A 12,593-nucleotide genomic window follows, 5' to 3' on the forward strand; every position below is an offset into this window, starting at 1 on the left:
TCTGCTCCCTGATGGTCAGTGTGTGTCATAGCAACTGGTCATTCTGCACTCGGTCGATTTGCATATTACCCTTTTATTATATAGGATATTTTTTCAGTCTTTTGTGTATCTGTGTTGTCAGTTGTTATATCTCTTGTTTCTAATTTTATTTGGGTCATCTTTCTTTTTTTGTTTTTTTTTAGTTAATCCTCACCTGAGCATATCCCCTCCCCCCCAATTGCTGTTTTAGAGAGAGTGGAAGTAAGGGAAAAGTGTAGAGAAAGAGAGAGAGAGGGAGACATCAATTGGCTGTCTCCAGCACACTCTCACCCAGGGCTGGGCCAGGTATGTTCCCTTGACTGGGAATTGAACCCACAACACTTTGGTGAATGGGCTTACACTCTAACCATTGAGCAACACTGGTGAGGCTTTTTTATGAGTCTGGTTAAAGGTTTTTCAATCTTGTTTATCTTTTCAAAGAATCAGGTCTTGGTTTAATTGATCTTTTGTATTTTTTAATCTCTATGTCACTTATTTCTTCCCTAATCTTTATTTCTTTTCTTCTATTTTACTTTGAGTTTTGCTAGTTGTTCTTTTCCTAGTTCCTGTAGGTGTAAGGTTAGATTGAGATTTTTCTTGCTTCTTAATGTAGGTCTATGTTGCTATGAATTTACCTCTTAAGACTGCTTTCACTGTGTCCCATAGATTTTTGATTGTTGTGTGTTGATTTTCATTTGTCTCAAGGTAACCTTTGATTTCTTCCTTGATCTCATTGATGACCCATTCATTGTTTAGTAACATGTTATTTAGCTTCCATATATTTGTTTATTTTTCAGTTGTTGTTTTTATAATTGATTTCTAGTGTCTTACAATAGTGGTCAGAGAAGATGCTTGATATGATATCAATCTTCTTGAATTTATCAAGACTTGTTTTGTGTCCTAACATGTTGTCTATGCTAGATAATGTTTCATGTGCACTAGATTTAAATTTCATTAATTTATTTTGCTTGAGGTTTATGTATATTCTTATATCTGAGTGTTAACGTTTTTCATCTTGTTTAGAAAATTTGGCAGGATTATTTTTAAAAATATTTTTCTGTACATTCATTCTCTTTTTTTTCATTTTCACCTGAATTTTCTGTTACACATATGTAAGAATGATTGATATCATGCCGTAAACATACAATGATAAGTATCATGTGTTTCTCTTATTTCTAGAATCATAATCTAATACTACTGCCTTAATGAAAAATATCACATGTAATTTTCTATTATTATTCTATCATGGCAATAGTCTTTGTGACTACTCCTCTTTATGATCTTTCTTTTTTTAAAAAAATATATTTTATTGATATTTTACAGAGAGGAAGGGAGAGGGATAGAAAGTAATAAACATCGATGAGAGAGAAACATCAATCAGCTGCCTTCTGCACACCCCCTACTGGGGATGTGCCCACAACCAAGGTACATGCCCTTGACCGAAATTGAACCTGGGACCCTTCAGTCCGCAGGCTGACGCTCTATCCACTGAGCCAAACCGGTTACGGCTATGATCTTTCTTTTAAGAATCATTAGTAATCTCAGACATTGTTTCTGAAATATTGCTGCTTCCTGAAATTATATCCAAATCTATTATTGCATATAACAAAGTATACTTTTATATCATTCTATGAAATAAATTAATTATAAACTAACAAAGGAATACCAATTCTTGATGTCCCTACTGAGTTGGAAACATTATTATCAAATTCCCATGGCTTCTCACAGATATCATCACGTGGATTCTTCCACAGGTAAACCAAACTCCAGTTAGTCAAAACTAGATTCATTATCTTATGATGTGTCCATCCTCAGATTATTTTATGCAAACATGATATATCATCATTACACATTCTTCTCTATGTGCCAAATACGACTGATCGTGCCTTATTCATTGTGACTCACAAATATTTGATATCATGTAGCGACTTATTTATCTTCAATTTCATTATTTACTTCAGGTCTTTATAAGTAAGGCAATTGTGTGTAAGACTCACATTATAACACCCATTTTCCACATTGCTACATGAGTAGACTTTCTGAAATGTGGATCTCAATTTTATTGCCTTACCAGATACTTAATAAAATGTTTGTGGAGGAAAGGTATTAATAAATAAATGAATGGTTGAATCAATAAATAGTTTATGGCACTTGTGTTTATTCATGGGAACAAGAGAAAGTATAAAACGTGATTTGCTATTATTTTTAAATAAATATATGTATTTATATTTTGCCAAATGTTATTTTTTTTTTAAAATGCAATTCAGAATAAACACCTTATGCTTTGGTTGTTTTTTAATAACCTACAATTTTTTATATTTTGGAATGCAAATCATTTGTGTGGTACTTGTTCTTCCATATTTGAATTTATTTTGAATGAATATTATGATGTTTATTGAAATTTAAGAGTACAATATTCTAACTAATTTTACTAAGATTATTAAAAGTCAGTATCTCTGAAAAAAATTCTCATCACAAATTTTGTTTGACAATAATTTAATTAAAGCCACTCTTCTGATAACTTTTAATTACTCAGAAGATAATGAAAGATATGAATTGGCAGTACATTTCTTTATTTCATAAAAGAAAATTCTATTTTTGTTTTCAAAGTTTAATTTTTACTCACCAGATTTCTGAACATTTCCATCATCAATACTTCCTCCTGGTGAACCTATTTGAAATTCACAATCTGGAGGCCGATAGCCAGGAAAGCAATGGCAATTGCCCAAATTATTACATATCTGAAATATAAAAACATATAATCACTATAAATTATGTTAGGCTGTATATGTTAGTATCATGTTAGTACATATATATGCCTAAATTCAAAAGAGTAAAATCATTATTTTTTAAAGTTTATTAAGAATATATTGTGTTGGAGGAGGAAAAATGGCGGCGGAATAGACAGACGTGTTCCGAGCCTTGTCCTGGAGCAGAAAGAAAGAACAGCTGAGGGTCGCACGAGGAGCGTTTGTTGGCAAGTTAAGGGACAGCTAAACTCCGGAAGAAGGTGGGGGACTGCTAGATGGGGTTCCCCTGACCTGGCAGCCCCCACTGTGGCTGGGTCCCCTCCCAGAGCTGCGGGCTCGGACGGAGTCTGTGCCATCTTGAACAGGAAAGTGAAGCTTATCGGAAGCCTGAGAATCCACAACTGTGGCACCCACAGAACAGCTGCGAGCCCCAGAATACCGGTCCCCAGTTGGCGGAAACACGCGGTTTCAGAGGAGCTCTACACTCCACCACAGAAAGGTCAGAGTTCGCCTGGGATAAGGTGAGGTCTCTGGTCCCGGCGGAAGAGAGGAACGCGCATTTTGCGGGAGCCGGAGGACCAGGGAAGTCTGTGCCTAGAAAAATCCGTGGCTGTTGGGGCTGGCGTGATCCGTGAATGTGGAAGGGGGTCCTCAGAGCTGCTAACAGAAGGGCTCTCTAAAAAGCAACCCATTTTGATCTGACATGCAGGGACACCCTAAGAATTTCAAAGGTGTGCCAGCTGCTTAGACTTGCGCGCAGACCTATTGTTCGCACACTTGGGCTTTTTCCTCTTCAAATCCTTGCTTCTAATTACTAAGCCCAATACATAGGATCACCCAGTTGGGGACACCCTAGGAGACTGCAGGGGAAGGTTGTTTTTCTGGAACCTGGGGATCAGAGCAGGGAGTGACCATCGGAGAGCCAGCCCTGAGGCAGCCCACTCCCATAAACCGGTAGTGAAAGAAAGCTCTAACACTGCCTAGAGAGGCCATATATAGACCTGGAAGTCAATCCAGAAACACTGCCACCCAGGGGCTGGATCACAAATTGACTCTGTATAATCAAAAATAAAGGAATACGAGAAATTAAGACACACCGCCTGCTTAAAATCAGGACTGGCTTACATCACTGAAGAGCAGTGGAACGCAGGGAACTGTAATACTGTCTGGAATGAGAAATAGGCGTGCCAAACAGAACAATAGAGGAAGTGAATGACCTTCACTACTCCACATTTTATTTTTATTTTTTATTTTTTAATTTTCATTTTTTTGCATCTTTTACTCAAGAAACTAATTTTTTTTCTTTTTTCCTCACTTGATTTTACCTTTTTAATTATTACATTTTTATTTTCAATCCGTATTATTATTACTGCTATTTTGTCTTTTTTTTTTAAAGTGTCATTTTATTTTCTCTTCATTTTACTTTGGGATTAGTGTTCTACATTCTATTTTCATCTTTCCTTTAGCATCGTTTTACTCTATCTCAACTCTACCTTTATGCCATCACTCTCTTCCTCACCTTCCCCTTTTCGGTGTCCTGTTTATCTTACCCCTTTCCTGCTTGAGATTTTCCCTATTCTTTCTTTTTACCCCCTGTTAAAATTTCATCCTACTTACATATCTAATCTCCAACCCCCTGCTCCAAGTCCATACACACCTCTCTCTTCGCTGTCTTAACTATCCAAAAAATTGTTTTTCTCTCTGTCCTTTTGTTGTTGTTCGCTTGAATGTTGATTATATCAAATTTTTATGCTTTTTTGTGAGATTGTTTTGCTTATTCTTCTTTTGTTTGTTTATTTTTTTTGTTTGTTTTGTGCTTCTGTTTTCCCTTGCCTCACTCAATATTAGTTGGTGTTGTAGTTTGTATTAATCCCCAGGTACTTGTTGCTGGCATTTGCTGGGATTAGTGATTGTTCTATTGGAGTTTTATCCCCATATATATAGTTTGTTCCCCTTTCTCTCTTAGTCTCTTTCTTGTATCTATTACTTTTTTTTTCCTTTTCCCAATTTCATTTTAACACTCCTTTTTTTTTTCCTTTCTTTCTTTTTCCTCTTCTTCTTTCTCTCCTATCCCCTAATTTTTCTTTCTCTGGCGGTCACCTTTATTGGAGGTTATTAATATCGTGAATACATTTCTGTTCAGTGCCTTGTGTGTTGTACCTGGTAGTGCTGTATTTTGTGCCTTTAAATCAACTCAGGAGAGAGAGAACTACATACCCAGACATCCAGAGAAGAGAGACCATGGGGAGACAAAGAAACAGCCCGCATATGAAAGAAAAGCAGGCATCACCAGAAAAGGAAGTAAACGAAATGGAGGCAAGCAACCTTCCAGAAAAAGAATTCAGAGAAATGGTCATAAGGTGGCTGAAAAGAATGGAAGACAAATTCGACAATATGAGCAAGAACCAAGAGGAAATGAAGAAGAACCAAGAAGTAATGAAAAATGACATCGCTGCTGTAAAGAACTCAATAGAAATCATCAAGAGTAGACTGGAAGAAGCAGAGGACCGCATCAGTGAGCTAGAAGACAAGATGGGAAAAATACCCAAGTAGAGCAACTTCTAGAAAAAAAAATTAAAAGGCAGGAGGAGAGCCTAAGGGAACTTTGGGACAACACGAAACAAAACAACATCCGCATAATAGGGGTTCCAGAAGGAAAGGAAGCTGAGCAAGGAATAGAAAACCTGTTTGAAGAAATAATGACAGAAGTTTTCCCTGATATAGGGAAAAAAAAAACCACACAAATCCAAGAAGCTCACAGAGTCCCAAGCAAAATGAACCCCAAAAGACCGATGCCAAGGCACATTATAATTAAATTGGCAAACACCAATGACAAAGTAAGAATCTTAAAAGTGGCCAGAGTGAGACCGAAAGTTACCTATAAAGGAACCCCCATCAGACTAGCAACTGATTTCTCAACAGAAACTCATCAAGCCAGAAGGGAATGCAATGAAATATACAAAGTCATGCAAAGGAAGGGTCTGAATCCAAGAATACTGTACACAGCAAGGCTATCAATCAAAATTGAAGGTGAAATCAGGAGCTTCACCGACAAAAAAGGACTAAGGGAATTCATTACCACCAAACCAGCAATGCAAGAAATGCTAAAGGGTCTGCTGCAAAATAAAAGTAATAGGAAACGAAGAAGTAACACAGGGGTAAAGAATAAAAATGGCGACAATAATAACTTTAAATGTAAATGTATTAAATGCCCCAATCAAAAGACATAGGGTAACAGATTGGATAAGAAAACAAGACCCATATATCTGCTGTCTACAAGAAACCCACCTAAGAAAAAAAGACACACACAGACTGAGGGTGAAGGGATGGAAAAAGGTTTTCCAGGCGAATGGAACTGAAAAAAAAGCTGGGGTAGCAATACGTATATCTGACAAATTAGATCTCAAAGTGAAGGACATAACAAGAGATAAGGAAGGCCACTTCATAACACTAAATGGAGCAATCCAACAAGAAGAAATAACTCTGGTAAACATATATGCACCCAATACAGGAACACCCAAATACATAAAAAAAACTCCTGGAGGATATCAAGAAAGAGATTGACAGCAATACAATCATAGTAGGAGACTTTAATACCCCACTATCACCATTGGACAAATCCTATAAACAAAAAATCAGCAAAGAAACATCAATCCTAAATGACTCACTAGACCAGATGGAATTGACATCTTCAGAACATTTCACCCCAAAGCCACAGAATATACATTGTTCTCAAGTGCACATGGGTCATTTTCAAAGATAGACCATATGTTGGGACATAGGCAAAGTCTCTTCAAATTCAAGAAGTTAGAAATCATATCAAGCATCTTCTCAGACCACAGTGGCATAAAACTGGAAATCAACTACAATAAAAACAACCTAAAGAGATCAAACACATGGAGACTAAACAGTATGCTATTAAACAATAACTGGGTTACCAGAGAGATCAAGGAAGAAATAAAAAACATCATGGCAACAAATGACAATGAAAACACTACAATCCAAAATCTATGGGACACAGCTAAAGCAGTCTTGAGAGGGAAGTTCATAGCTCTAAAAGCCTACTGCAAAAAAACAAGAAACAATGGTAATAAATTACCTAATCCTACAACTCAAAGAGTTAGAAAGAGAGCAACAAGAAAATCCCAGTGTAAGCAGAAGGAAGGACATCATAAAGATCAGAGCAGAGATAAATGACACAGAGACCAAAGAAACAATACAAAAGATCAACAAAACCAAGAGCTGGTTCTTTGAAAGGATAAACAAGATTGATGAACCTCTAGCCAGGCTCACCAAGAAGCAAAGAGAGAGGACCCAAATAAACAAAATCAGAAATGAAAGAGGTGAAATAACAACAAATTCTGCAAAATACAAAGGATTGTTAAAATATACTACGAACAACTCTATTCCAACAAACTGGACAACCTGGAGGAAATGGACAGATTCCTAGAAAAATGTAACCTTCCAAAACTCAATCAGGAAGAATCTAAACAGCTCAATATGCCAGTAACTATGGAAGAAATTGAAGCAGTAATCAAAAAGCTTCCGACAAACAAAAGCCCGGGGCCAGATGGCTTCACAGGAGAGTTTTACCAAACATTCAAGGAAGAACTAAAACCTATCCTCCTCAGACTATTCCAAAAAATTCAAGAGGAAGGAACACTTCCAAGCTCCTTCTATGAAGCCAGCATCACCCTATTACCAAAACCAGATAAAGACAACACAATGAAGGAGAATTACAGGCCAATATCCCTCATGAATGTAGATGCCAAAATCCTCAACAAAATTCTAGCAAATCAGATCCAGCAGTACATCAGAAAGATCATACACCATGACCAAATAGGGTTTATCCCAGGAATGCAAGGATGGTACAATATCTGCAAATCAATAAACGTGATACATCACATAAACAAGTTGAGAGATAAAAATCACATAGTCGTATCAATTGATGCAGAAAAAGCATTTGACAAAATCCAACACCCTTTCTTGATAAAAACTCTCAACAAGGTGGGAATAGAAGGATCATACCTCAACATAATAAAAGCTATATATGATAAACCCACAGCTAATATCATACTCAATGGGCAAAAACTAAAACCATTTCCCCTAAGAACAGAAACAAGACAGGGATGCCCACTCTCACCACTCCTGTTTGACATAGTACTGGAAGTATTAGCCATTGCAATTAGACAAGAAGAAGAAATAAAAGGCATCCAAATTGGAAAAGAAGAAGTAAAGCTGTCCTTATTTTCAGATGACATGCTATTGTACATAAAAACCCAAAAGACTCCATCAAAAAACTATTAGACTTAATAAATGAATTGGGCAATGTAGCAGGATACAAAATTAATGCCAAGAAATCTATGGCATTTCTATACACCAATAGTGAAATTACAGAAAGAGAGACTAAAAAAGCAATCCCATTTACCATCGCACCAAAAAAATTAAGATACTGAGGAATAAACCTAACCAAGGAGGTAAAAGACCTATACGCGGAAAACTACAGGACACTGAAAAAAGAGATAGAGGAAGACATAAACAGATGGAAGAACATACCATGTTCATGGATTGGTAGAATCAACATCATTAAAATGTCCATACTACCCAAAGCAATCTATAGATTCAATGCACTCCCCATTAAAATACCAATGGCATATTTCACAGACCTAGAAAGATCTCTTCAAAAATTCATCTGGAATAAAAAAAGACCCCGAATAGCCACAGCAATCCTGAGAAAGAAGAATAAAGTAGGAGGGATCTCAATACCAGATTTCAAGCTGTATTACAAAGCCACTGTCCTCAAAACAGCCTGGTACTGGCACAAGAACAGACATATAGATCAATGGAATAGAATAGAGAATCCAGAGATAGACCCAAACCACTATGCGCAATTAATATTTGACAAAGGAGGCATGAGCATATAATGGAGTCAAGACAGTCTCTTCAATAAATGGTGTTTGGAAAATTGGACAGATACATGCAAAAAAATGAAACTAGATCACCAACTTACACCATACACAAAAATAAACTCAAAATGGATACAGGACTTAAATATAAGATGGGAAACCATAAAAACACTAGAGGAATCCACAGGCAGCAAAATCTCAGACATATGCCAAAAGAACTTTTTCAGTGATACTGCCCCTAGGACAACGGAAGCCAAAGAGAAAATAAACAAATGGGACTACATCAAAATAAAAAGCTTTTGCACAGCAAAAGAAACCATCAACAAAACAACAAGAAACTCCACTGTATGGGAGAACGTATTTGCAAATGTTATCACTGATAAAAGTTTAATCTCCAACATCTACAGGCAGCTTATACAACTTAATAAAAGGAAGATAAATGATCCAATAAAAAAATGGGCAATGGACCTAAATAGAATCTTTTCAAAAGGAGACAGAGGAAGGCCAAGAGACACTTGAAAATATGCTCAAAGTCACTAATTATCCAAGAGATGCAAATCAAAACGACAATGCGATACCATCTCACACCTGTCAGAATGGCTATCATCAACAAATCAACAAACGACAAGTGTTGGCGAGGATGCGGAGAAAAAGGAACCCTTGTGCACTGCTGGTGGGAATGCAGACTGGTGCAGCCACTGTGGAGAACAGTATGGAGTTTCCTCAAAAAACTGAAAATGGAACTCCCATTTGACCCAGTAATCCCACTTTTAGGAATATATCCTAAGAAACCAGAAACACCAATCAGAAAGGATATATGCACCCCTATGTTCATAGCAACACAATTTACAATAGCTAAGATTTGGAAACAGCCTAAGTGCCCGTCAGCAGATGACTGGATCAGAAAACTATGGTACATCTACACAATGGAATACTATGCTGCCATAAAAAAGAAGGAATTATTACCATTTGTAGGCACCTGGATGGAATTAGAGAACATTAAACTAAGTGAAATAAGCCAGTCAAAGAAAGAAAAATACCACATGATCTCACTCATTTGGGGATAATGAAAAACATTATAAACTGATGAACAAAAAGATAGATACAGAGGCAGTAAAGCATCAAACAGACTGTCAAATTACAGTGGGAAGGTTAGGGAGAGGTGGGGGAAATAAGAGATCAACTGGAGGACTTATATGCATGCATATAAGAGTAACCAATGGATACAAAACATTGGGGGGTGAGGGCATGTATGGGAGTGGGGTGGGGGGCAATGGTAAGATATGTACACATATAATACCTTAATAAAAAAAATTAAAAAAAGAATATATTCTGTCCTATTCTTTTAACAAGGATACATTCTGAGAAATGCATGGTTAAATGATTTTGTCATTGTGTAGACATCATAGAGTGCACTTACATGATCATAGATGGCAGATAGCCTACTACACATCTATGTTAGGATAGCCTATTGCTGTTAGTCTACAAGCCTATACAGCACGTTAATGTGCAAAACTACATAAGATCAAATCAGGCACAAGAAAAAAATGATGCAATCAAGAAATGTGATAAACACAAGATGCATGAGCCTGCTGCCAGTATGTATAGCATACTGTTTTACAGCAAACATTTTTAATAAGTAGAAAGAGTACTCTCTAACATCATGATAAAAAGTGCAGTGTAATAAATACATAAGTCAGTAATGTAGTTGTTTATTATGATTCTCAAACATTATGTACTGTATGTAATTATGGTATACTTTTATAGAACTATCAACATATTAGATTTCTTTATACCAGCAATACTACAACATGTGAGTAATGCATGGGTAATAGTAATTTTTTAGCTCCATTTAATCTTATGGGACCACTGTCTCAGATGCTGTCATTGACAGAAATGTTGTTATGTGGTGCATGACTGTAATATGAAAAATAGGTTAGAAAAAGTAGTGACAATTTTGACAACATAATAGTGAATGACATCACTACCTTCATGATAGTATATTTCTGGTCTCTACATTTTGACTGTTTTTAATAAGTACTTTGTCTTCCTGATCATTTAAAAAATTTATTTTTATTTAACTATAGTTGGTATATGATATTATATTGGTTATATTAGTTTCAGGTGTACAATAGAGTGATTCAACACATTTTTAAACCTTACAATGTGACTACCCCACTAATTTCAGTAATCATCTGATTCATCAAAATTATGTGCATGGCATTCACAGAAGAAAGCATGTCATTGGGTGATGTTAGAATTTTTCACAAATATTATATCAATTTATTTTCAAAATACTTGCTTTCCCCACTTCCATATTTAATTTCTTTAATTTCTACACAAAATATTGCAATAAAGTTACTATCAATTGACTTGACCACTTTAATTTATTATCTCAGCCCTTTTTAGAAATTCAACACTATTATGAAACCATGTGTATTTCATTTTAAGTGAATATATTTTCCAAACTAACATAGATGCAAAAACTTTTTCAAATGAACTATAAAATAAAACTTTATGATAAGCTTGCATCACTAACAGTTTACATTCTGTGCAGTTTACATGTTATTCATGCTTTTCTATTTGAATGGTTTACTATTAATTTTCATTTTAAAGTAAAATTTTGTGAAATTAAAAAATTAAAATACATAGAACTGAAAGAGTCCTTACTAACTTCCACCCCCCACTGCTAAGCATTTTCTGCATTTCATTCATATATATTCATATATAAACATCGATTCGATACCCACATCCACAAACATACATCAATACACATTCCACACATTCATGTTTTTTTGCCAAACTAATATCACTAATATTATACCATGAACCTATTTTCCTATCTTTCTGTATAGACATAGGACTGGTATATGTAAAAAATAGACTCATAATATTAAATTGTATAGATATTTAATATAATTCTACAGATTCTGTGTCCTGTCCATTTACAGTCATACTGATAAATTGTTTGTGTTTGAAGGTTATCCAAATTTTAAAACCTTTCCCCCTACATATAAAAAGTGATTTCAATAAAATGAGTTTGAATTACACCCTTGAATTACACAAAGTATTTTAAATATCCATACCTCTATCGTGGGATAATTAGTACACTGATTACAAATCTTTTAATATAAAGTTTTGAAATTAGGGTTGTAATATGATTTACTTATCATTTTAATTCTAATCCATAATTGTTTCCCTCCCTGTTATAATACAGAGGTTTCTATCATTGTATTTTGACTAATTTAATGGAAGAAAAATGTGGTCAGCTAGAGCAGAAGCAATAACCAATAAATAATATTTTATAAATATTCCTAGATAAAGAATGACTTGACATATCAGACTGGATGTAAAAATTGACATTGTAATAGAAGAAATGAAAGAAAAACCACAAACCTTAGGTACTTGTCAGGTCAGCAACATTCTGCAGAAAGTAAGGGGAATTAAACTTGCATCACATTACTTACTCTCTGAAAGGGCTGAAAGCAACAGAACAGTACAACAGAATTTACAAGTTTGGGAGAAGGGACCTGAAATGTCATAATCCTATGACAAGAAGGGGACATCTTTTGTAAGGTGGCAAAAATATTTGCATTGTTGATATGCAACATCTCTAAATGTATAACCTCTCACATACATTTTTCTTTCTACTTTCTGAAAAAATATTCCAGCACCCCACCTCTCCCATTAATAGAAAAGCAATGTCATATTGGAAAGAACATATTTTCTAGAAAAGCAAGTCTCTATGTATTGTAATTTCATCTCTAACAATTTTTAGGAAAAAAAAGAAGCTGTCCTAGCTGGTTTGGCTCAACGGATAGAGTGTCGACCAACGGACTGAAGGGTCCTGGGTTAAATTCCGGTAAAGGGCATATGCCCGGGGTTGTGAGCTTAATCCCCAGTAGGGAACTTGCAGGAG

The 12,593-nt window shown here is 35.5% G+C and overlaps 1 protein-coding gene across 1 annotated transcript in view; it reads right to left on the reverse strand.

Moving 5' to 3' along the window:
• Nucleotides 1–12,593, reverse strand: part of LOC308244584 (disintegrin and metalloproteinase domain-containing protein 18-like) — a gene marked incomplete at its 5' end in the record, with an annotated part of 102,764 nt that overhangs the window by 25,676 nt on the left and 64,495 nt on the right. Inside the window, one exon of the mRNA XM_080660725.1 lies at nucleotides 2,645–2,759. Within this exon, the coding sequence (XP_080516851.1) occupies nucleotides 2,645–2,759 (115 nt within the window). The remainder of the gene's footprint in view (nucleotides 1–2,644; nucleotides 2,760–12,593) is intronic.

Source organism: Plecotus auritus (genome assembly GCF_963455305.1).
Source record: "Plecotus auritus genome assembly, chromosome: 3".
In the NCBI taxonomy this organism is placed as follows: domain Eukaryota; kingdom Metazoa; phylum Chordata; class Mammalia; order Chiroptera; family Vespertilionidae; genus Plecotus; species Plecotus auritus.